At 45.3% G+C, this 25989-nt stretch overlaps 1 protein-coding gene across 2 annotated transcripts in view; it reads right to left on the bottom strand.

Annotated features, from left to right (window-relative positions):
- Positions 1 to 23244: 23244 nt before the first annotated feature.
- The window catches only part of LOC146859070 (caspase-1-like), a 264504-nt gene continuing 261759 nt past the window's right edge, over positions 23245 to 25989 (bottom strand). For both annotated transcript variants that reach the window (XM_085649725.1, XM_085649727.1), the window contains exon 8: positions 23245 to 23940. In XM_085649725.1, coding sequence (XP_085505851.1) covers positions 23917 to 23940 — 24 coding nt within the window. In that variant the 3' untranslated portion in view covers positions 23245 to 23916. The remainder of the gene's footprint in view (positions 23941 to 25989) is intronic.

Raw genomic sequence — 25989 nt, 5'->3', positions numbered from 1 at the left:
GAGGGCCTAGCTGCAAGAAGTCCCACTTGAAAAATTCGTTGGGGAAGCCATTGGGACATGGCGCCTTCCAGGGTCGCAGCTCCTGGAGGGCAGAACCCAGTTCATCCTCTGAGAACGGACGGTCCAGTTCCGTGCTAACCGCATCAGACAGAGCTCTGGGTGGAAGATCATCCAAGAACCGGCCTATAACCTCCACTGGCAGACATTCCCTGGGAATATAAAGGTCGGCATAGTATGCCGCAAAGCTTTCTGCGATGGCAGACTGGTCCGATATCAGGATCCCATCGGATCCAACAATACTCGGGAGGACCAGGGAGCCCGACGCCCCCTGGCATAGTCTATGTAGGAGTTTTCCTGACTTGTCCCCCCATTGGTATATCCTACTTCAGGTTGCCAACCAAGCCTGGCGGGCTTCATCCAGGAGTGACGAATAGTCTCGTTGCGCAAGCGACAATTGGTGGCGAACCAGCCGCCCCCCTTCGTCTCTGCTACGTTCTTCCAGATCCAAAATGTTAGCTTCCGCCCGAATAAGAGATTCCTTACACACCCTACGCGCCACTGCGCAGAAGGAAATGTCCACCACGCGAAGGGTGGGCTTCATTGTCTCCCACAGAGACTCCGCCGCCGGCACCGACCCTACATTATGCGATAGATACTGATCGATAGCTTCCTCCATGTGTTCCCTATACTCTTCGTTTTGGAGATTCCACGTGGAGAGGCGCCACTGGAAAAGTCCACGTGTCAGCCCAGCCTGCAATGTAATGGCCACTGGCGAATGATCGTTAAGCCCTCGAGGAAGAATATCCGCCTATGCCACTCTGCCAGCAGCCCCCCCCCCCAGACACAAAGATATAATCAATACGGGAAAAGGAATCGTGGACTGCCGAAAGATAAGTGAACCTCTGAGTCCCCCCATGCAGCCTGCGCCACGGGTCATCCCAATCCTGACCCATCACTAGGGAATGAAGCTTGGTGGGATGGTGAACCACAGGGGCCCCATCAGGCCTCCAACGATCAAGGGCTACATCTACCACATCGTTCCAATCCCCACCAACCACTGCCAGACCCTCTGGAATATCCGTCCACACGGTGACAAGTTTCTCTACCAGTCCCCAGAATAACGGCGGTGGGGCATAAACGCTACCCAATATCAAGGACTCACCCCTCAACGTACCCTGGAGGAAAAGGTATCTGCCCTGTGTATCCCCTCACGTCTTAATGTGGATATAAGAGACTCGTCTGTGGATCAAGACTGCAAGTCCCCAGGATCCCCACACGAAGCCCGAATGAAACACTTGTATGTATTTGAAGCACTGAAAACACAGTGCTTTCGTCCCCATAAGGTGAGTCTCCTGCAGCATTAAAATATCGGCTCCGGCGCGCTTTGCCTACCTAAGGAGTGCTCCACACTTAATCTTGTCCAGCGCCCCTCTGACATTCCAGCTCAGTATGCGCAGGGACCCCAAAGACTAATGATCCACCCCTAGTGGAGGCCATGTATAGGCATCATGGACGTGGAGAACCCCGGTGGCCCAGGACTGAGAGTGTAGCAAGGCCCTGACATGCAATTGAACAGTGCGATTTAAACACAACAATTCACTTGAACATCCCAACCAACTCCCTACCCCCACCCTATACCTCAATAACAGTGAAGTATCTGTCGCGGCGAGCAAAGCGGGCAGACCCCAACAGGAGGTACCACCCCTCTCCCACCAAAGGATCCCCAAAATACAGCCCATCATCCTCTGGCCCCTATCCCCGTCTGGAAATATCCAGCAGAAATACCGGCCATCTTCCGGCTCCTCCGGCTAATTCTAAGCTGTTTGAGGACCTTAAGTGCAAAGTCACAGAAATGAATCAGTCAACTGGTGCAGCTTGACTCGAAGCAGATCCCACGCATGACGGGGCATCACTGGATTTGGATCGCCTTCTGGACCTGGAGCGTCAAGACCCATTCCCCTTGGCCACAGGCAAGTTCCGTACCACCCCACTTGAGGACAAATCAGTCTCTCCCAGGTGGCGAATGAGGGCGCAGCCGCACCGTCTCATCCGTCCACTGGAACACCTCCTCCGGGCAGTCCAAAAAATGTGTACGAGAACGATATATGACCCGCAGCCGGGCCGGGTAGAGCAATGCATATGGAAGCTTAAGTTCTCGCAGACGGGCCTTAGCTACGAGGAATGATTGCCGCTGTTGTTGGACCAGTTTAGTATAATCAGGGAATATCAAGATGTGGACATTATTATACAACAATGGTTCTTTGGCCCTGGCCTGTTTCAGAACACCGTCTCGGTCAGGATAGTTAAGCAGTTTCGCAATGACCGGCCTCGGGCGAACTCCCGGAGGGGGCTTCTGCATCAGTGCCCTGTGGGCTCGCTCAACCACAAAGCATTTAGACAGGGAGTCTGGGGGCAGCCAACTCCCCAGCCACTGGGTGAGGAACCTCTCCATGTCTCCAGCCTCACACCCCTCTGGAAAACCAACAAAGCGGAGATTATTGCGCTGCGACCGGCCCTCGGCATCCTCCACCCTCGCCTCCAGGCCCCGCTGGGTAGTCTCCAGAGAGGTCACTCGTTGCAGGGTCGTCACCACATCCTCCACCCCCAAGATTCTAGTTTCAGTCTCAGTGATGTGTGCCACCGCATTTTGCAGGTCTTGGCGCAGTAACATGACGTCTGCACCTACCGCCCCAATTCTAGCATCAAGAGCGTCCCTGGATTGTGTAATGGCTGCTATGAGAGCAGCATTGTCAGGAGCATCCCCCGGAGTCCCACCGGTCGCCGCTGCGGGTGCCCCAGGGCCAGCAAATTTATCCAGTGTACTTTGCTTGAAGGGCCCCCGCCGGTTCTATCCCTTGGCATGGCAGACCGGACATTCGTTCGTGACCCCCCTTCCAGTTAATCAGGTGCTGGCAAAGTCCACCCCCGGGCGGCAGGGTAATATAGGTGACACAGGGGCGGAACTGCCGTCAAGTAGCTGCCCGCGTAGCTCGATCTAGCTACCGATGTGGCCGCCTAAGTGCACCCAATTATCCATTCAAACCCCCGTGTACCAAGCGTCTAAACACCGCACCCCCAGATAGAGGCCCCAGGCAGGCAAGTCTCAGTGTCCAGCAATACGCTAAGGGGCAAGGGGGGACCCCCCGGGACATCGAAGAGCACAGCAGGGATCCAGCCCAGTAGGCCCTCAGAACATGGGCCGCCGATTGTAAGCACACGGGACGCCCCTCAGGCCCCCACCGGACCACCAAGAAGCCCACAAGTCCACAGGGAAGTGTCACAGGGCCATCGAATGGAGCCCAGGATGCCCATCGGGCTATAGTGTCCAGACCACACCCCCACGTGGCTTGACAACACAGCCGAACCCCAACAGAAATCTGAGGAAAAGGGGTGGAGGGGTGAGAGAAGCCCAGAGAGAAGCACTCCAGCGATCAGTCCAGGGAGCCCACGGCCCACAAGCGCCCCAGTCAGACCCAGGCCCACCGGGAAAGGGCAACCAGATAACCACAGGCCTCCAGACCACGTCTCAGGACCCAGCAGGTGACGCAACCACTCACCACACGGCTCACAAGCCTCCCCTCGGCTCGAACCAGCCGCCAATCAAGGAGGAACGGTCCCCGGAGAGGCTGGGGATCATCGGAGGATCTCTGTAGGTGAGCAGGATCCTGTCTGAAGCCACTGAAGGGTGGGCCAACCTCCGCAGCCCTAAAATCCACCAGTAAGCGTCGGGGGGGGGGGCACACGCCAGGCCGCGGTCCACAGGCACCAGCAGGCACAGACAGCCAACCAAGCAGGGCCTCAGGCAGGACAAACGCCCGAGCAAGCAACACTGTCAGTCCCCGCCAGCCCCAGGCGAGGCACCAACAAATAGCAGGCAGGTTTCAGGATCGCCAGAGGACCGGGAGTGCCGCAGCCGGGCGGCTCAAAATGGCGGTATGCGCCGCAGGCGCCTCCCCGAACCTTCGCACTCTCCCCCTGCGGTCAGATCGACCGCCGATCACCAGGGGTGGGGGAACCTTCGGCACCGCGGAGGACACCAGCACACAAGCAGGGACCGGCCTCAGCGGGGAGATATGTATCCCGCACCGCATCATCGGGGGGAACCAGCTAGCGGCAATCGCTCCACCTCCCTCGGATTCCGCCAACGGGGCTGTACTCGAGACCGCGGTCCCAGCGCTGCCCTCAGGCCTCAAAGCCGACTGTCGCTCCACCACCGCCACAGGATACAGCACAGGTCCGCAAGTGCCGCCAGCAAGCGTCGCCCAGCCTCCCCACCTCCGGGCATGCCGGGCAGGGGGTATCAGAACTGGAGGAGCAGGATCAGTGCAGGATAATAGAAAGGGCTGGACGGAGCCTACTTCGCACACATCCGCCATGCTGGCTTGCTAAGCCACGCTCCCTAAAATATTAAGTTTGAAAGAGCATTTCTGAATGCCTGGTATTGTAGTGGGGGCTGCAATTTATATACACACATTGCTAAGTTAGCATAACCGCGTTAGATGTTAGAAAGCCATCTTGCTACTTTTTGCTGCTTTTGTACACGACACTGCAGTTACATGTTACTATTTGAAAACTGCTTGCTCGCCTTTTCTTCACATGAGAACTGTCTTTTGTTCACATCCCTAGCCGTGAGCCGCGACCTTGGTCTGAACATTGTGTAAAGAAACAGTCTGGGTCGCTAGACGGTGCATGTTTTTGAGTTCAGGTTGATCGGGCCACTATTTAGCCATAACACGCACGCAGCTGCAAATACCTGAAAGTCGAGCGCTTTTAATATTGCAGGCTGCATGTTTAACACACATTCTGAAGAAGAGCTTTCCCAGGAACAGACCACACCTGATCCTGCGATGTGATTCCACTAAGCTGATCTTTACGGTATGGGGTTCCCCATTCAAGCCTAGAGACCTTTTATTAGTATAATATTAGTTTACTAGCGAAAGGAAGGTGGCTGTAATCCACTGTCATTTGTAATATGATTTCTCCTTTCATTTTCTATGGTATTGTAACAATGCTGATGGTTTTGATTTTAATCATTTGTCTGCTTATGTTAGCCAAAGTACTGCATCTTAGGACACGAGGTTTATAAAATAAACTCCTTAAACTTTACCGTGTCTTTGTTTACGCTTGTTGTGGACTGATATGAGAATAATTACGAACAGGTATTTCTGATTCCCACCATTCCTGAGAGTACACCAAGTCGCTTGTTCTGGGTTGTCTATTCATTGGGACCTCCGTGATAATACGGATAACGAATGGGACACTGATGCTGGTCGCATAAGGGGTTCTGGGTTCTGAGGTGAGTTTCTGGTACACCACAATTCACTGAGGTCCTGGTTTCCTGTGCATAGTTCTGTGTATGAGCAGAATCCCTGCAACATGTTTCCGGACAACGGGAGTGACGGAATATAACCTACCTATTGCTAACGTGATAGGTTCATTCAAGCTTGATCATTAAAAAGGTGTCTGAACCCTTGTGCTACTGATTAAACCCGTTGTAGTTCAGTTTTTGTGTCCACATGTCGGTCGATATTCCGGCACATAGCCGTGCAGCCCTGCGACGTCACTTGACGCAGTATGGGGTGCCAGACGACGGTATGGCGGTAATTTTTGTGCTAAGTGCTGGTGCGTCATTCCCTTATGAGTTGTTTTACTCTTGGGTGACTTTGCCTGCAGTGGATGAAGGCGACAATACGTTTCACAACTATACTGCCACGGCACTACCTGCAAACTATACGTCATATAGGACTCAAGAAATTCCTCTTTCTGCTTGGCAGCATACTATTTGGTTTAATGGCGCCCTTCCCCACTCGGTTACACCAGCGAGAATGGGCCCTTTGTCCATTGCAGGGGCCACATGGCCGATGCTAGCCGGATTCACGCCTCATCCCTGCTATCTACAGGGGCCGGTGGCTGAGTTGCGTGTGCTCCACATTGCCCTTATTACAGTGCATAGGGCTTTGGTGCAATATGTGTCACGCAACGTGCAGGTGGGGGCACCTGCTGTTGCGGGACAACCGACTGATCACCACGCAGTGGTTATTAGTCCGGTTGTAGTTAATTCGGTGATGGGCAAGAGCCCCCAAAATAAGGATGAATTACCTTATTGGCTTGCTGAGAAATTTGACCAACTGTAAGCAGTTTTTCCGAATACTACTCCTGTGGAGAAACACAGGATACTCACTATTAGTTTGCCGAAGGACCTAGTCCCAGAAATTGACGATTGTGACAACTGGGGCAAGATCTTTGCCGCGACCTACTCGAAGTGCTTCGGCACTCCGTCTATGTCTGTGCTACCCTCCGTCATTAAACGTGTTTAAGAGAATCACGGTGCGGAGGCAGCTGTAGAATTAGGAATGCGGCTTGTCGGGGTGTTCGATGTGGTTGCTTCCATGATAATGGGCAACCTCAAAGGAGATGCTATGCAGTTCCAAGTGGCTAATAAATTAGACGCAGTGGAGGAACTCGACAGGCCAAAGCAGTTCGCAAAAATTATTGCGAATGCATATAGGACTGTTGGCCGCAGCGCTCTGGGTGTTAAACCAACAGTGATAATTCCTGATTTGATACAGCAAACTAAGGTGAGCTCGTCTGGTAAAGACGAACGCCCAAATTTTCCAAAACAAAATTGGCGTAACAAGAAACAGGGAAAGCAGCAACAGAAACAGGGGTCTCGTCCTGCCTCACCAGTACAGTCGACTAGTGAACGCACATATGATCTGCGCGATCGCTCTAGTATTAAGTCACCTGATAGATTTCAGGTTTCTGAACAACGTTCTCCTCGTTCTTCACAGGAAACATCGGCTTCACAGTCTGGTGGCGGAGACCGTGGGAAAGGACGGGGTGCCCAACAAACACGTGAGCAACCCCGTCAGACTGACGGTAAAAGCAAGCAGGACGAGTTTGCACGTCAAAAACCCCCGATTCAAAAGAAGAAAGTTGCTGCGCTAACAGCGAGGTATGCCACAGATGGTAAGAACGCAGCTGCGGAACCTGACATGGACACTAACGCTGCTCGACAGCGCAGCGGAAGTTACAGTAGTGCGACAAGCACTGTGTCCATATCTGGAGGCGACAGCAACTGACACGTTCATTACTGTAGAAACTGCTGACACTAGAGTGGCTCCCCCTGATAGACTATATAACATTGTCCTCTTAATTGAAGGTGACATACAACGTACAATTCAATTGATTTTTTGGGATAATCTGACCTCTTCGTATGACATTCTCTTAGCGGAGGCAGATTGGCCCCCAGCTTTCATTTTAGATTCTCCTAGAGGGGAGGAGGTAATCCTCCTGTCCTTTGCGCACACAGTGCCAAAGGACCAGGCTAAAAAGTTCGCTGAGGAGTGGGCTCTGGTACTAGCACCAGCTTTGTATCGTACTCAGGTGGGGTGGGATAAATTGTCCCCCAGCCATGAGATTCCATTACGGTCTATGCCCCAGCCGCAGCCCCAATATCCCATGCGTGGCGAAGCTAGACCTCACGTCGCGGCAATCCTTGAACAATTGGAATATCAAGGTGTAATTGAAACATGTGTGTCACCAATGAATAATCCTATATTCACTGTGACGAAGCCTGATGGGTCGTACCACCTGGTTTTGGATTACCGGCACTTAAATTCTCACTGCCGGACATGCGCAGTACAAAACACTCACAGTTCGGCTCTCGTCGATAGTCTCGTGAGGAAAAGGTTTAAAACCACACTTGACATTTCAAATGGCTTTTACTGCCATAACCTGTCCTCTATTAGCAGTCAGTGGACAGCGTTTACTTCAGGCGGCAAACAAAAACAGTTTACGAGATTAGCCATGGGCTATAAAAACAGCCCTGGCGTCTTTGCCGCTCGCGTTGTCTCTCTTTTGGAGAGCATAGACCCGGATGCGTACTCGTATGTCGATGATATCTATCTCACAGACGACGAGTTGTGGCCGCATCTGTGTCATGTTAGCAGACGTCGGTTACAAATTCAATTTTGCGAAGTCTCACATTGCAGAATATTCAGTGTTGTTTTTGGGCTACGAGCTCAACAATGAAGGTCGAGGCTTGGCTCCTCACTTTCTGGAAAAGTGCGCATGCTTGCGTGCTCCTACAACACTGAAGAAATTACAGTCTTTGCTGGGCTTTCTGAATTTCGGTCGAACGTACATTCCTGATTATGCCCAGCGTATCAAGCCGCTTTACGCCTTGGTACAACCTACTATTTCCAAATCATGCTGGCAGCTAGAACATTCCGCTATTTTGCAATCTTTGCAAGCTGATCTTCTAGCTTCAAAATACTTACTTACGCGTGATAACCGCACCAACCTGGTAATAAGAATCGTACCAGGTGCAGTGGGTTTCACGTACTTGACGTTCAATGAGGGCGATACTGTCCCCATTGCGTATAAATCACACCTGTACACTTCGGCTGAACTGCGCTTTTCCACGGTCGAAAAAGTTTTGACTGCGGTGCAGATGGCGATTCCTAAAGAACGAGCGCTGTCGCAAGGAAAACGCATGTTAGTTGTCACACCATATCCTGCCCTTGAGGCAGTGACAAAAGCAAGTGTACCGAATTCTAAAGCTTTGCATCCACGGTGGATACAATGTGCCACTTCTTTGACATCGCCTGATGTGACATATATCTTTGACGCCTCATTACAAACGCAGGAGTACTTGCAGAATGAATTCGTTCATCCGGCTCCTCTGTCTTTGCGCCAGCTCGAAGATTAACATTGTGTCATTTACACTGACGGTTCGGCGCAGCCGGCGATTGGATCAAAGCATGCCTATTCAGCGGCCTGCGCATTTGTGGTGGGTACATTCGTAAATGGTGAATTCCAATCTGATGTCGTGCATACGCAGGCTTTGGGTGATTGTACCGCACAATTGGCTGAGCTTCGTGCTCTGGTGCTTGCGCTAGTTTGCTGATTCTCGAGTCACTACTCTTATAGTAAGCGACTCGTTTTATTGTGTTCAGTCATACAACGACAATCTACATTTTTGGTCTCAAAATGAATATCGTGATTCCAAAGGTAGCACAATTAAGCATAAAATGCTTTAAGTTCGAGTGGCAGAACTTAAGGAAAGCCGGCCACTCGTGAATGTTATTCAAGATCCAAAAGTAAGATTGATGACGACATCTTGGCAGCTATAGCTGCTACAGAGAAGGGAACTAATTACCCGAAAGGTTTCCCTTCTCGTTACCATTATCACTTAAGTCCTGATAATGTCCCATTAGTAAGGATTAACGACGTTGGTGACAGATTGATTCCCAACGCGGACTGCAGACCATCTTTGATACTGGCAGGTCTCGAGGGGATGGCCTCCGCCCACGCTGGCGTTGCTGCTACTGTATCTCTGTTACAACAACGTTACTGGTGGTACGGCCTATATAAACAGGCTCGCGCTTATGTTCTTGATTGTGACATTTGCCAACAGATTAAACCTTCAACTGTTGCGCGCCCACCACAAACTCAGTTGTACATATCTAATAAACCACTTGGGTGTGTTTACTTAGATCACTGTGGTCCTTTTTCCTCCGATACTGCGTACAAGTACATCTTGGTTGCAGTGGATTTGTGCACACGTTTTCTCTGGGTGTGGCCACAAAGGAGTGCTGATGCCCGTACTGTCATCAGGGATTTGCGTGTCTTTGTGGGAAGTTTTGCATGTGGTACATTTCATTCTGATCAAGGCCCTGCATTCGCCTCTAAGGCGTAAAAAGAAGCCATGAGAAATTTGGGGGTCCAAGTCAAATTTTCGTCTCCCTACCGGTCTCAGGGCAATAGTGTGGTGGAGCGAATGAACCGGGACTTAAAGCAATCTTTGACAGCGAGGGTTTTAGGCACTGGCCGGAACTGGCTAGCCCATTTGTATAACGTCCAACGTGCACTTAATAATCTCCCTAGAAGGTCTCTGGGTGGGCGGACCCCATACATGATGCTCTTTGGAGTAAGAATGCTTGTCCCAGACCTTGATGGTCTAGACATGGCGGCGACTGCCGCACCCTTTGACGTAGATGATCACTGTGCTGTATTGCAGACTCTACAAGAAGCCAGAGACGGTCTCGCGAAGGAACACATGCCCTCCACAACTGATGCTGCGCTTCAGATTCCGGTAGTCGGCTGGCTACCTCGAGTTGGTGACCTGGTCCGTGAGAAGGTGGAGAAAAGAAGGAGTTCGGCCCCTCTTATCGTGCACCGGTTCCAGTGCTTTGCGTGCAGGGTACAAGAACAGTCATTTTACCTCCACTCCCTGGTCGCAAGGATAACAGGTACATCTCTATTGACAATGTCAAACTACAGCGAGTGGCCGATTCTTCTTAGTATGACTCCAGCGGTTTCTTGCCCTGCGATGCTGAGAAATTCAGTTTTGGCTCCAGCTTCTACCACCTTGTCTGATGTTGCCATCGAGATGCATACAGTTACTGATCCTTTGTTATTACCACCCGCTGGTGGTCTGCCTGAAGATACTGAGTATGCTTATCCTGCAGATGTACAATTGCCTGTTTTACAATCCACCGCAGTTAACCAGTCACGTTTCTCCTTTGACACTAACTCATTGACTTCCAATTCCCCATCAAAAATTTCTATTTTTGCTGTCTGGTTTAAAAGACATTTTCTAATTCCTCCTTGGACTTACATTTGGCTGGTGCTCGTATGTATCTTTTTGTTCATGTCCATTGGATTCGTAGTGGTATTTTTTCGTCTTGTGAATGGACACTACCTAAAAGAAAGATCTACAATTAGACTAATTGATGGAACTTTGGCTCCCCACTCCTCATCACACATCATGAAGAGGGACCAGACTTTTGTGAATATTACTGCCTGGCCCGTGTTAGATGGGATTGCAGGGGATGCTGTTAAATTTCAGATTCATGGTCTGACTGAGGTTATTAATGTACCGAATGCATTTCGTGTTTCTATGGGTGATGTAGTTAAACAAAACATCCGTTCTGATGATTGGGACGTTCATGCCGTAGAAGCACTATTTTCTGATTTGAAATACTATGCCGCATTTGATACTGAGGATTTAAATTCAGATACGGCTAATTATGCTGAACAATATTGCTTTCAACATTATGGCAATCATTTCTTGCATAAAGCAAATAAGTTTCGTAATTTTGTAAATTTTACCCAATGGGAACATTGTCCAACACCAATTCTAGGTAGCTCAACCACATTGGTAGATAAATACACATATTTTTCTAATTTCAGTTTCTCCAATCATGCCTCCTTTTATTTTAAAGTGGCAACTGAGTCTGCCTCGAAAGTTAGGCTGACACACACAAAATTATTATATTCTAAATCCTTTATGGATGATTTGTCAATCAAAGGTTATGATCTGTGGAAGGCTGCTATTGATCTTAAATCGGTTTGGGGTTCCAAACCGTGGCAGGTTCAAGGAACAGAAGCTTTGCATCGTGCCTGCCTTATACCAAATCACATGTTTTTAAATTCAACCATCTTCAAAACCACCTGTCTTGGATTGGCTACTTCGAAAAAACTAAATTTTTCCTCTATTCCAGATCTGGGTGCTTATCCGAATTGGGATAACCAAACAGATCTGTCACTTGATGCATTGCAGTCGTCTATCTCTAACACATCCTTCAATATTACCAAATTAGATCCGGAAGGATGGTTAATATGGCAGACGAGCTCAGATTCCTGTCAACATCGTTTTCTGGGTTTGAAACCTGGGTATACGCAGGTGCGCGTAGATCCTCGTTTTGAATCTTCTCATTCAGTAACTACCTACTCTGTAGGGAAGTTATGCCAATCTTGGCTGCAACATTCCACCTTGGCATCTGTTAAACTTTATTTATCTAAATTACATGATAAAATAGATTTGAATGATTTTGTTAAAGGTCCTGTAGGTGGCAGGTCCAAAAGATGGGTGTATGCTGTTTATAACGAAATTTGGAAATTATCGCAAATTGAAGCTGCTTCCAGATTGAGGGCTATTGATCAAGCCAATATGGAAAAAGTACTAGCAGTTATAGATAATGGCATTAACACCCTTTCTTCTAGAATTTACACGTTAGACAATATTGTTTCTTCTGTTTTGTATCATGGTCAAAATCAATTGCCTTCTGTAATGCAGTTTGCATGGACATTGCAAACGTTAAAGGCAGGGAAAGTCCCATGGGACTATATGAATACTTCATCTTTATTTCTTCCCTTTAATTTAACTGCAAAGCAACAGTTTATGTCCATGAAAGATGCAACATATTCATTACTGCATATTGAGAAGTGAGAGCCTTTGCCTTTTTCTGTGGCCGAATTGAATTCCGCTGTGTGGCTTATCCACAGGTTAATCACATTGCCGTTTCCTCTGTTTAAGTTCAGTTAATGCATGAAACATTATGCCCTAGGTAGATATGAACAATTGGTTACTGCCTTCCTGCATGAAGTTTGGTCACTCCCCTTTACATATAGATGTACGAGAGATGATAAAGAGGTCTACTTGAAAGGTGAGGAATGCACCTTCACACCTGATCATTCTGTAGTATGTAGGCACATTCAAATGCATGGCGCATGCAACGTGCACGCTCCTAATTTAGCTTACGTCCTGAAAGGGATTCCAGTTCCAGTTATTACACCATCATTCACGCTTCTGGCTAATGGTAGTTATTTGCTCTTGAATAATGAAGCTTGCTGTGGGATGCTAGTGGGAATTCCCTACATAGTGACTGTATCACAGAGGGTAGTCTGCTGTGAGAACGTCCTTTTCCCACGCCCGCATGGGCGGCTTGATGTTTCCATCTGGTCTTCCATTCTAACCTTGAAAGCAGAGTTCAACAAGATGAGCAGAATAAGGGCTCTATTGTCTCAAAAAGAAGTCGCGCTGACTTCTTCCCGGGAAACATTTGTCCTTCACGTAACAAATACGCGCACCGAGGTGCAAGCGCTTTTGAATACTGATCTCCCACTTCATTTTGGGGCTCCGATTCAAACTATCTTTAATGCCTCGTCTACAAGTGGCTTGGCACATTTTTTCAAAATTGTGGGCTCCGGCCTCGTGAGCTCCTTCCAAACTATTTTTGGTGTGATCCCGGCATTTTTTCATTCTATTTTTTCCAGCGTCTTTGCCGGTCTCCCCTTGATTCTGGCCCTCGTAGCAGGAGTGCTGTTGTTGGTCTGCTTACTGCGCAATGGATGCACCATTTGTGTCACACGCCAGCCTGCCTCGGCTGCTACATCTCCATGAACGGATGCTTGAATATTATGGTACATTGCAACTGGCAACCTTAAGCATAGCCTATGGATTGTCTTTCCGGTTTTCCTACTTTACATGCGTGCAACCTGTCTTTCATTGCATAGACTGTCCCTTCCAATGGGCTCTGGATTTGTGCTTATCAAACTCGGTGTCTCCCGCCCCGGATTATGAGTCCCTTAGTGGCTCATGAGTTGGACTGTTCTGGTGTCAGGATTATGGCCTGTGCAGCGGCACATGGAGTCCTAGGGAATTGGGACATCGGTACGGCTGAATATGACTTTCTGGCAAGAAGTTATCTTGAAGAACATGTCGGTTGTCCTCTGATGGTACTAGAGGCCCGATTGTCGAGGAACATGTATGTTCATTTCCCCTATTGAACTGGATGGCAGATACTTTTACAGACCGTTCCAATGATTTTCTCTTGGAAGCTGTTGCTACTTACTGTGCATACACGTTGATGGATTAACTGGGAGGTCATCCGACTTTTCGTTGCACAGATATTTTTGGGGGGTTTTTAATTTTATATTTTTTCTTTTTTCATCATTGGGGCTCTCTGAGCCTTGCCATTAATCTTTACATTCGAATTTCTTTTCCTTTTTTTTTTGTTTTTTTATTATTCCAACTTTCACTGCCTTTTATATGGATTTCCAACTAGTGCACTTGGTTCCGTTACATCAAACTTGAACTCTGCGTTCCCTGATTGTATCCCTATTGGCTAGTAGTCCGATCAAGGGGGGGTGTAGTGGGGGCTGCAATTTACATACACACATTGCTAAGTTAGCATAACCGCGTTAGATGTTAGAAAGCCATCTTGCTACTTTTTGCTGCTTTTGCACACGACACTGCAGTTACATGTTATTATTTGAAAACTGCTTACTCGCCTATTCTTCACATGAGAACTGTCTGTTGTTCACATCCCTAGCCGTGAGCCGCGACCTTGGTCTGTACATTGTGTAAAGAAACAGTCTGGGTCGCTAGACGGTGCATGTTTTTGAGTTCAGGTTGATCGGCCTACTATTTAGCCATAACATGCACGCAGCTGCAAATACCTGAAAGTCGAGCGCTTTTAATATTGTAGGCTGCATGTTTAACACACATTCTGAAGAAGAGCTTTCCCAGGAACAGACCACACCTGATCCTGCGATGTGATTCCACTAAGCTGATCTTTACGGTATGGGGTTCCCCATTCAAGCCTAATGACCTTTTATTAGTATAATAATAATATTAGTTTACTAGCGAAAGGAAGGTGGCTGTAATCCACTGTCATTTGTAATATGATTTCTCCTTTCATTTTCTATGGTATTGTAACAATGCTGATGGTTTTGATTTTAATCATTTGTCTGCTTATGTTAGCCAAAGTACTGCATCTTAGGACACAAGGTTTATAAAATAAACTCCTTAAACTTTACCGTGTCTTTGTTTACTCTTGTTGTGGACTGATATGAGAATAATTACGAACAGGTATTTCTGATTCCCACCATTCCTGAGAGTACACTAATCGCTTGTTCTGGGTTGTCTATTCATTGGGACCTCCGTGATAATACGGATAACGAATGGGACACTGATGCTGGTCGGATAAGGGGTTCTGAGTTTCTGGTACACCACAATTCACTGAGGTCCTGGTTTCCTGCGCATAGTTCTGTGTATGAGCAGAATCCCTGCAACAGTATTGAAAGCAGCTGGGTAGAATTTAATTTTATTTTTTTAAGTGCCGGCTCTAGCAACTTGCGCTACGGGGAGTGGAACTCCATGACATGCTGTGCATCCAGCATTAGTCAGGATGGGCTTAACTTCAGTATGCTTCAGAAGCTTGGCAGAGAAATGCCAAACCTTTCACTAGAACTTGGATGAAGAAAAAACCATTGGCCATGACTTTGCATGTAAATTGCGGTTGTATTTTATCTCTTAATTTTTCATTGGACGTGTGTTTCTTATTGCACAGGCAACCTGAACCAACTATCAAATTGATTACAAAGTGTTTCCCCAAGCTCTGCTGAGGATTTAACAAAGAACTGACCAAATATCTGAAGCGAGAGTAAATTTGAGCTTAAATACAGAGTATGTATTTTGACAGAATGAATAGTATCAATGGTGAGACCCACAGGATGTGGTAGAAGACCATACCAACTGAATGGGACATCCAAAATCGAAATGCGAATAAAAAGGTTATGGCTAAACAAACACTAATCAAACTATATACAGTAATGGGCACTACAGGGATAAGAGAAAATAAACAAGTGCAAGGAAAGGTAACCCCTTCTCACTGTACGGTACTGAATGGCAACTTCGTGAGTACCTGGACAGGCTAAACAAAGTGGAGAGAAAGGTATGGAAGTGGTTACATGCTGTCGGAAAGAGATTTTCTGTCGAGGCACTTACATTAGAATAGGGACTTTCAGAGATAACCTCCAAAGCATCTGCAGGTCTGGTATGGGATGAGATGCCTCAATCACAATAAGAGAAAATGTGGTACATCAATTAATTGTAGGTGATATTTAAGAAAATAAACTTGGTGTCTCTCGACTTTTACATAATGTAACAGAAGCAGGGATAATTTAGTTGACTAATTGTACAAAAAACGAAGGGATGTTGACAAAAGGTCACTTCAGAATAGTCCTAACGAAGCAGATCTCACAGAAAGAATTCTGTAGCTGATCCGAGGGTCTGTCAGAGAATAGTCACATTCACATCTTGTGAGACTGGAAGCATACGTGAAGACATATAGATGATGACCTTCTACAAAAGAAAGTTTCAATCTCAACTTTAAAAATTGGAATTTGTTTTAGATGGCTGTGATGAACTTCGGAAATGTATTACTTATTCACCAAATAATGAAAGACCATGATGGAGTGCAGACAATAGATTAGGTAGCCTTCAGATGTGAAGAAATGGCAGTACAGAGAAAAACGGAAACACATATTGCAAAAGCAAAATATGGGAAGAATTACTTTCTATACAAAACAAATTATGAGCTGTATATCATTTTTAAAAAGTAGATAGTAAAATGAAATGACAACTGTAGTAGCAGTGACTTCAGGTTTTTAATGTTTGTTAATATGTATAAAACTACGTTTTTTATGTCCAAGGTAAGTTTAAAAAGAGTGCATGCAAAGGTGTTGGAAAAGTTTACACTGTCTAAAATTATTCTAAATGTTTCCTTTTTAGGTCTCGCCTGACCCAGCGCATGCGCTGGTCTGGCGAGACTTATTGAGAGGGCTCCAAAAAATGCTACCAGGCCAGCCTAGAGCTACAGTGCATGTGCGCGGGCGCGCGCGCCGCTTTTACCGCGATTAGTTTCACTTTCGCGGCAGCACGGCCACTTCGATGTTTGATCGCAATCACTTTCACTTTCGCGGCCGCAGGGCCGCTTGGCATAGCCAATAGGTCTCCCTTTTGGGACCTTATAAGTGTTTAGTTATGCAACTGTTGCATGGCTAAACACATATAAGGTCCCAAAGGCGAGACCTATTGGCTATGCCAATGCTTGTTTAAGTTGTTTTGCCACAAATATTAATCAGTGTACACTAGGCCAGAAGAAGGACATCAATTTCCTCTAATGCAACCACAAGGGGTTACATCAAAATAAGAACATAAGGAGGCATGAAATCATCAGATAGAATCATAGGGGAGTAGGGAGGCCAGTTATTGTTCTGTGAGAACGAAGGTTTTGAAGGCTATATGGAAGAAAAGCGTTGGAAAGAGTCCGATATCTTGCAGCAAGCAGTTCCTAATTTTTGAGTATTTGCATAAGAAGACATGCATCGTGGTCTTTTCCTTTATGACACAGAAATAGTTGTTTGTTCGGAGGAGAGTATGGTAATTTGTCAACCTAATCTCTCAAATGGATAGTAGGTTGGTTTGACCAGAAGCCTCTGGATCACCAGTCGTAGGACCATCCAAGATGTTCAGAGTTGCATGTTCTGCTAGAGATATGAGCTATTTCAGCACCGGTCTTATGAACTAAACACAGGAAATAAAAGGCTATTTTGACTGACTTGGGATCAATGCAAGTTAAAAGCAAGCAAGAATGATGTCCTTTTCTTAGACACTTAAATGGGGACTGGTTTTGACTATATAATTTACAAGGAGAGGGACAGGGAGCAGTAAAAAGAGGTCCAGTACCCGTGCTCCAAAAAACAAAAATGTTTGCTCCTCGTGGGGTTGGCGCTGTGGTCCCCCACGGGCCCTGAAGGAGGACTCTTAAGCGGAGATCTTTTAAAAGGAAAAGGGAGTAGTGACGAGTGTGGGTGTGTGGGGTAAGTGCAAAGGCGAGTTAAAAATATTGTTCCATGTGTTATTAGCTTCTATGCTGGTCCGAGCGCTAATTAACCTTGATGAATGTCGCTTATCACAACACTTTATTGTATGAACAATTCACGACTACGAACTATCTAACATGCTCACTTTGCTATAAAACACCAGTCTGTTTGCAGCTTGCCCACATTTTTAATTTTATTTTGAATTTAATCTCTCTCTCATACACTTACATATGCATTTTTTTATTTGTTATTTTTAGGTTGGATAATTTCTTTGAAGTGCTTTTGGAATACAGTTCCATGATACTACCATGAGCCTAAGGTTTATATAACAGGGCATACATCTATCCGTGCCCCCTGTTTCTTTATACACACCTAATTTTTTCTCTTTACGGTCCTGAAGAATCGCCAAGGATCCGGTTTGGACCACAAGGGCGTGAAACATGTCAACCCTATGGCCTTTATCACTACTCACTTCCTGAGAACCAAACCGAACATCCTCATTGGTGGAAGGTCTAAAGTTCCTTGCTTTTAACCATACCGGATGGACCCAAGAATAAGCTACCTTTTGGGGTACCGTCACAATACTTTCAACTCATCTTTGCACTTAACCCACACGCCCGCACTCACCACTATGGCGTTTTTCCTTCTAAAAGATCTCCGCAAAAAAGAGCCCTCTCGTGGGGGACTGCAGCGCCAACCCCATGAGGAACAAAAACGCCCTATGATGTAGCATAAGACACACATTTGATGGACGGAATGCAGAACAAATCAAAACATTCGCCCCCAATCAAGAGATCTGGGTTAAATCCATCATGCTTTTGCTCACCATGCCACCCCAATTTAGACCTGGCCATATGCAAATCAGTCTTGACCCTGTGCCTCATGGGAACAGCCCAGCCCGAACTGCCAAGCCAGGTTCTCCCTGGACAGGAAACAAGCATCTTAGGCACAGGGTCGAGACTGATTTGCTAATAGCTGTGTCTGAACTGGGGTGGCAAAGTGAGCTAAAGAACGAAGATGGATTCAACCCAGATCTGTGACTGGGGTTGAGTGCCTGAAAAGTTTCAGCGCTTCATTTATCATCTCCTTGTGTTTGCTATGATGAAGCATAACACCTCAATGGGTGTGTGAGGGCTAATCTCCAAATTTGACGAATTTCCCCCCTATCTATTATATCCAACCTGAGACTTATGTATCATAGATAGACTTTTCTTCTCTTCTGTAAACACTACCCGTAGCCTAGTAGGCCGGTGTACCTCCATAGGAACAGTTACCCCTTAGTGTGTTTGACTTGTATTGACAACCTGTAGTAGAAACTGAGGGCCATATGTATCAAGGCGAATTGCGATCGCAAACGCTGAAATTCGCAGAATTTCAGCGTTTGCGATCGCAATTTGGCCTAGTGCTATGTATGAAAGCACAACTGTCTCGCAAATTAAGGAATCGCAAAATTTGCGATTCCTTAAATGCAATGTATGAAGCACCCAAGTTGTGTGAATATGGCATAAGGAATCGCAAATTACCACCAACCACAGGTTGGTGGTAATTTGCGATTTCTTTCAAAAATGCACATTTTTGCATTTTTCAAAGTGGCATGTGGCGCACACACATGCCCTTAGGGCCTGTATGTGCGCCACATGTGCACCCATGCTCATTTCAGGGGTACAACAGGGTGTCCTTTTGACACCTTGGCACACTTCAAATTGCATTCTCAATTTGCGATTCTCTAATTAGGAATCGCAAATTGAGAATGTCCTTCCATTCATTCCTATGGGCTGGAATGAATGGGGAGATATTCCTTAATTGCGAATCGCAATTTGCGATTCGCAATTAAGGAATATGTAGGATTCTCAAAATGTATTGGAAATCCTACATACATAGCGTTTTGCGATTCTCAAATAGCGATTCTCAAAAATTCGCTATTTGAGAATCGTAAAACCTAACATTGATACATATGGCCCTGAGTGAGTTATCTTTTATAGGGCAGCAAAGCAGATGTACAACATTTCATCTTGATGCTTGACAAAAGTTCCAGAGACAGCTATCCAAGAATATTAAGAAACAGAGATATACAACAAAAGCAATTGAGAAAAAAAACCGAACATAGATGTATATTGACTTTATGTAAACAGGTTGTGTTCCTTCAAGAGCATGAGTTGAAGTTGCAAAATAGGTGCATGACAACAGAATGTGTGTTAATAGCTTGCATATTAATTGTGGATATAGTACCAGTGAGTATGGTGTGTTCATGTGGGGAGAGAGCGAGCCAGTCAAGTATGTTGCAATAAAAAAGCTGCAAGCGGACAGTGGGTGAGAATAACGGTCCTATGGAGTGTGTGTGCATGAGTAGCACAGATAAGAACATTGCGTGGATAAGCAGGGTACAATATTTGTGCTTTGTGATAGACCATATTGACCCCTACAAATTGAGGTCTTCAAGAATCATTTCAGGTTGAAGAAAGCCCATATGTGACCCCTAATGTGCACCTGAATGCATAACTGGTAAGCAGTGTTTAACAAGCGCATGTGACTTTGCAGGAAATAATGTGCCTCTCTTTCTGGTGCGAGTCACTGATCGTCAGGTTTTCAGCCCATATGCCATTGACATGTTTTGCTAACGTTCTAGAAACCCATTCACAAAAATCTGAACACTCAAATGACATTTACTATTGCCTGGGAATCATCTGAATTCAGAGAGCATCACAGCAGCTATAATGTATACTAGTTTAGCTCTGGTCAGGCCCAACTATTATGAAGGTCATCCACCTATCCATACTTCCAATCTGCACCAAGAAGACCCTATTGAGCAGCTAAGCCACAATTTAGAAGAATCCCTCTGCTCAACCACAAGATGCCAAAATCCCAATAGATAGATCTGCACTGAGACCATATCTTTGGTAGCTGTGTACACTGTAGAAAGGTTAACCACAACCTAGTCATAGTTAGCCACAAACAAAAAGACCTTCACCAGTCAGCCCCAAGTGAGGGGAACATCAATGTTCCTCCTCAACTCAAGAGGTTCATCCTGGCAAATCACAACCAGAAAATCCCAACAAATCGGCTGCAGCTTAGGGGAAACCATCCAGCAACCCTCAAAGAAACCATACATGCTAGCCTAACTCAGAAAACAGCAGAGGCACCCTGTAACTCTGAAAAGTCATGCCAGTTTTCTCAACATATAAAAAAATTATCACGTCTCAGAAGAACCCTTTTAACAAGCTGCAACCAGAGAATTCCACTCTTGCAGCCTAAATAAAAAAACGTCACCATCGCAGCAGCGTCTCTCTGAAAATTGTCCGAATAAAAATACCAACATTCATCCCATAATTACAGGGTCTCTTTCAGTCAGCCAAAAACCAAACGGATCTCAGCTAAAAGCCTCAGCTCACTAGACCTACCAGTGAACTCAGCAAAGAAGAACATTACAGGTTAGTGCTTTATAAAACGCATGATGACGATCTTAGCTCCCAAAATCTGACTAATATCACATATGTAAGTTGTAAACAAATACTCACTACTGAGCTGCTAATCAGATCATCCTCATCAATCAGCCACAAATGAGAAGATCTTAACTTCCTTACTTGCAATTGGTACTGCAGATGTTGCCACACTAGGAGCCAGATGTACCTGTTTCTCACGCAGCGCAGTCCAGCAGCCGCAAATGCTGCGCTGCGTGAGAAGCAGAGAGCAGGAGAGTGCCATATTTACAGAAATATGTCTCTCTTCGCCTCTCTCCCTAACACCGGTGCAGAAATGCATGATTAGGGGCCACAGAGACGCCTTTGCACCATAGTGCAAGGGTGTCCCAGAGTCTAGCATAGGTTTTGTACTGGAAGAATTTCCTTCCAGTACAAAATACCATGCTTAGATTAACTTGAAACCTTTCTCCACTATGTATGTGTACTGCACAGTGCAGCACACATGCACAGTCGGAAAAGAAAGGAGAAATGAAAGCTTTTCTCCTTCATAGCGCCTATCTGAAATGGGGGCTATTTTCTGAAGCTAAACCTTGTTTAATATTTAAAGTAAATAGGGCTTAGTGTCGCAACGTTGGGCGGCAGCTTCGAACTGCCTATGCCCCACCCATGGTATGCCCCCTTGGCACTAAGTAAGGCAAAGCAGCGCCTCGTACTGCTTTACGTTACTTTCAAGTTATTTTCCAGCGTAAAACAAGTTTTATTCTGGAAAGTAAATAGGTAAAAAAAAAAATTATCGTTGTTTTGCGTCACTTTTGTGATGCAAGCACGGCATTAAATCTTAGTAAATAGCCCCCTAGGTGTCAAAAGGACTTTTACTTTAGAGATGGGAAACAAAGACATTGATTCTGGGATCCACAGGCCTTTAGTGCATTAATACCACACTGTAATCAGTGCTACCGCTCCGGGCGCTGATTTTGTGGCGGCGCCACGTTTTCAAGTACAATATGGTTTTAAAAGCAAATGCTGCCGCGTTTTGTGTATCCAGCAATTTTCAGGTAAGTATAAAAATGTGAAGGTGATGCAAGTGATGTAAAGGTGATTACTGGACCTACTGCAGAAAGATCGGAGTTTTGTCTAATGAAAGTTATGACTCATCATAAAGTAGTAGGAGGTTGAAATGCCTGCCGCAAAACTGGTGTACCGCGCAGATCACAAATTGCATACAATGTAAATAGGTCAGTGCGTTACTGCTTCTGTCGGAGAGACCCTTTTGTTACTTGCAGTTTATACGTTTAAATTTTAATATAGAACAGTGACCTATTAACTATCATTAAAGAGCTGCATGCAAGGTATATGTTAGAGCGTTATCTTTTTTTCCCATTCAGTCTCTCATTATCCTAATGTTGCAAAAGGGTTTCACTTGGGTAGAAATTAACTCTTATTAGTAAAGGAAACCGCCAGCCATGGTGTTATGTTTTAAATTCTGAATTTGTGCTTATCCAGACTAAGTATTATAAACTATGCTGTCCACCAGTATGGATGACCATTGAGTCCTGTACCTTGTATTCCTCTGTCTGATGTCTCATTGTTGTTGTGTAAAGTGTATGTGATGTAAAGTGCTCTGACACCTTACACTGGTCTGAATGGCGCTATAAAACAATAGAAATGTATGAGAGAGAGATAGTGATTATGGAGACTTGAGGGGCGCTGTTAAACGGTGGTAGTGAGGGAATCCGTGTAATTCATTGGGGGGTGTCAAAAACAATTGTCGCACCAGGCGCCACCAGTGTTAAAGCCCACCCTGGGAGTAGTGTTAATGCATCATTCTGATTTAAGAACCTCAGGGTGGAGAACAAAGCTGCAATACACTGTATTGCTTCTTCTTTCTGAGTGAGAAAATGATGTGATTTTTCCTTGCATAAATTATACAGGTTTTACATTGTGAAACGAGATTGGGAAAACCGGTGCATGCTGGACAACCATGTCTTAATAAGGTCCTAAATATTTGAAGGCCTGAGATACTGACTCTAGACCTCAAAATCACAACACAAATAGACAGACTACATTATGATTCTCAAGTAATGTACTGCACAGATAGATTATGAGTTATGTAAAGAAGAGTGATGGAAAGAAGATGAAGGAGAATTAATATAAAAGAAGTCTACACAATTTATTTTGGCATTTTATTTAGAACTGTCCTTTTGAGTCAAAAGAGCGCTGGGCCTTTCAACAAAATCTCTTAGTGAAGTTGTTAAAGATTTTTACCCATTGGTCATATGAACCTTTGTTGGTTGACGTGAAGCACTGAAAGGGAGAAGACATCAACAATACATTTTTTACTTTCGAAGCACCAGAAATAGCCGAATATAGTTAAAGGGTTTTATTGTGGATTACGAATTAATCTAGTCTAGTATATATGCAAACCAAAAGTAAGTTCAGTAAATATAGCAATACATCAAATAAGTTGAAATATTTAAGTAGTTTAAGACCCAACAGAATGAGATACAACGTTGAAATAGCTACAACAATGAAGAAACAGGTTAAAGCAAACCGGTATTCCGTAAAGAAACTTCCCTTCTCTCTTCTAAACATATTAAGTATAGGATCATCTATTAAGGGACTCTAATTCGCGAAAATGAAAGGTGTCAGCATGATCAGACTTCAGTAGAAGTCTTGAGAAACGGAAATAAGTGTTTAGCATAAAGCTTCACAAATATAAAAATAAGGCAAGAACAGAGTACCTATTGAAGTCTTAAGGGTATTTTTCTGTCTCCAAACTGTGAGAACCCCAATTTAAAAGTAACAGGAGATTCAGAAACATCCTTATTTCCTTTCACACCACCAGGAACCAATCAAATTGTTAATCGAGTGCATTTGCAACATTCCTTCAGTTTCCCATCACATCAAACTGGTACTGCAGTTCTCAACCTTGAACATCTTTCCATCCTGGTACGTGATGAACAGTAGCCCACTGTCCAGACCTTCCCTCCGGGCCTCCCTATCAGCAGGATAATACAAACAATAAGCCTTTCTCTAGCTAACGAAAATCATGATAATACACCTGTAAAGAAAGAAAGAATATGATGGCACAGCAAATCACATTTCATTTGAGGTATGCAGTCAGGTTAAGTTTAACTGAGCATTTAATATGCACTTCAAATACATGGTTATACATGCACACGTATAACATGAAGAATACATGCAAAACGTGAGTTAAAGAGTACATGTTTACATATTTAAATATAGCATGAAGTGTAAATGTAAAACGTCAACAAAGAATACATGCTTCAACTGAACATTAGTGTATACATGTATAAATCTTCAATCTACAATTCAATTGTATTAATATGTTGAAATGCTTCACACCCGTTAATGAAGTTAATGTACACAGTGAATATAATGTAAACTGTGAGTATAAAATTGCATTTCTGCGACGTATGAGGGTGGAGCCTAAATACTCTTTGAGATATAATAAAAAAGCATCTCTGCTCAGCTTCAGTGCTGCGATACAGTGAACAACTGACAGGCTGTATGTAAGTGGACTAATTTCAAAGTGCTTTGCAGTGTAATGTTGAGGTAGAACCCACCGCCTGCCTGTAGGATTATCCTTTTATCATCGTACTTTCCTGGAGGTCCTCTGTAAGTATTTGTCTACAGGGTGGTTAAAGAAACAGGGTAATCAGTGATGGGCTTATATCTCATGTGTACCCTACTTGCTTATGCAGCCCACCACACAAAACCTCTCATGTCTGGAGCCTGACCCTATTGGTAGATAACTGGTGCTCTTAGAGCATAGATACTTTAACAGTAAGAGCACCAGTGATATGACCAGATATGTTATTTGTACACATATATACATGTATGATCCTTTTGATTGGATGACTTGTATTCTTCCAATGCTCACATTTAGGGATAGTGAACAACTTTTTTTTCTTTTTATCCAGAACTCCATGAGAGTACATGTATTTTCTCTGTCTCTTGTGTGCTGCTTGTCCCCCTCAAATATGTGCCCCCATGCCCCAGCACTGCATTGCTCCCCAGCCCTCCCAGTTTGTCTTTAAAAGCACAGAAACTGGGATATTGTTTTGCTGGGGTATGGATAAGGCAGAATTTAAGATTTGTTTTTGTTTTCTATCCTGCATTCCACGTATTATGTGAAAGCAAAAACTTTGGCACACAACAAGTACTATGGCACTGGAGGAGGAAGGCCCCAATCACTCACACACACGCTCATCTGGCGTTTGAGGTAACGACTAGTGATTTTTTGTTTGAAATCTGTTTATTGAATATAATCAAAGAGACAACAAGAGAAAAAAAGAAAGGGGAAAAGGAAAGGTTGACACATGTTGCAGAATCGGTAGGACCATGGTGGGGAAGGAACCGAATGCAGGGAAAAGGGAGCAACAAACAGATCTAGACCCCCACAATAGGACTGAGTAAGCAAGGTGGAAATGGAAATACAAATGAAGTTCAACTCTGTTCCAGAGTATAGGGGGCACTATAAAAAGAAAAAGGGCCGTCATCATATCGGTGGGGGAAGCCATGAAAAGGAGCAGTGAAGGTGGACCTAGCCAAAGTCACATAGTCCGGTATTAAAGTCCAATAACCACTTATCCAATGTACAAAGAACCCACCCCCCGAAGGGCAAGATCAACAAGATCGAATCACGGCTAGGGTCCCCATCTTCCCGGGAATTATAACATACTCTGCGACAATAAGAACACATTACATCATGTGTAAAATCAAAAACCAATATAATACAGGAAAAGAATAGAGAGAGGAATCAGAACGAGAGGGAAGACGGAGAGGAAGGAAAGAGCAGTGGAGGGAATGACCCGCCAAAGAGGAGTAGAAGACCAGAAAGGACAGATATGGATGTGCTTAAGAGGTGGGGGGAAGGGGAGAAACAAGCGAGAGGCTAAGCTAGTGCCTAGAGGACAGAAGGCCCCCGGGGTCAGCCCAGTCAGACAAACAAATTACTTCAGGATAGCCGGCCTCTCGCCCGCCGGAAGGGCTCTAAGGGGTCATCAAATAGCTGAAGGGCCCGCGCGCTCCACGCGGGAGCCATGCCAGGTCCCATAGCGGTCTACATGCCACCGCACGGTCCATA

This window comes from Triturus cristatus, chromosome 3_2 (assembly GCF_964204655.1).
Source record: "Triturus cristatus chromosome 3_2, aTriCri1.1, whole genome shotgun sequence".
In the NCBI taxonomy this organism is placed as follows: Eukaryota; Metazoa; Chordata; class Amphibia; order Caudata; family Salamandridae; genus Triturus; species Triturus cristatus.
The sequence above is the reverse complement of the archived record's forward strand: the minus strand, read 5'-3'. Positions and strand labels throughout refer to the sequence as shown.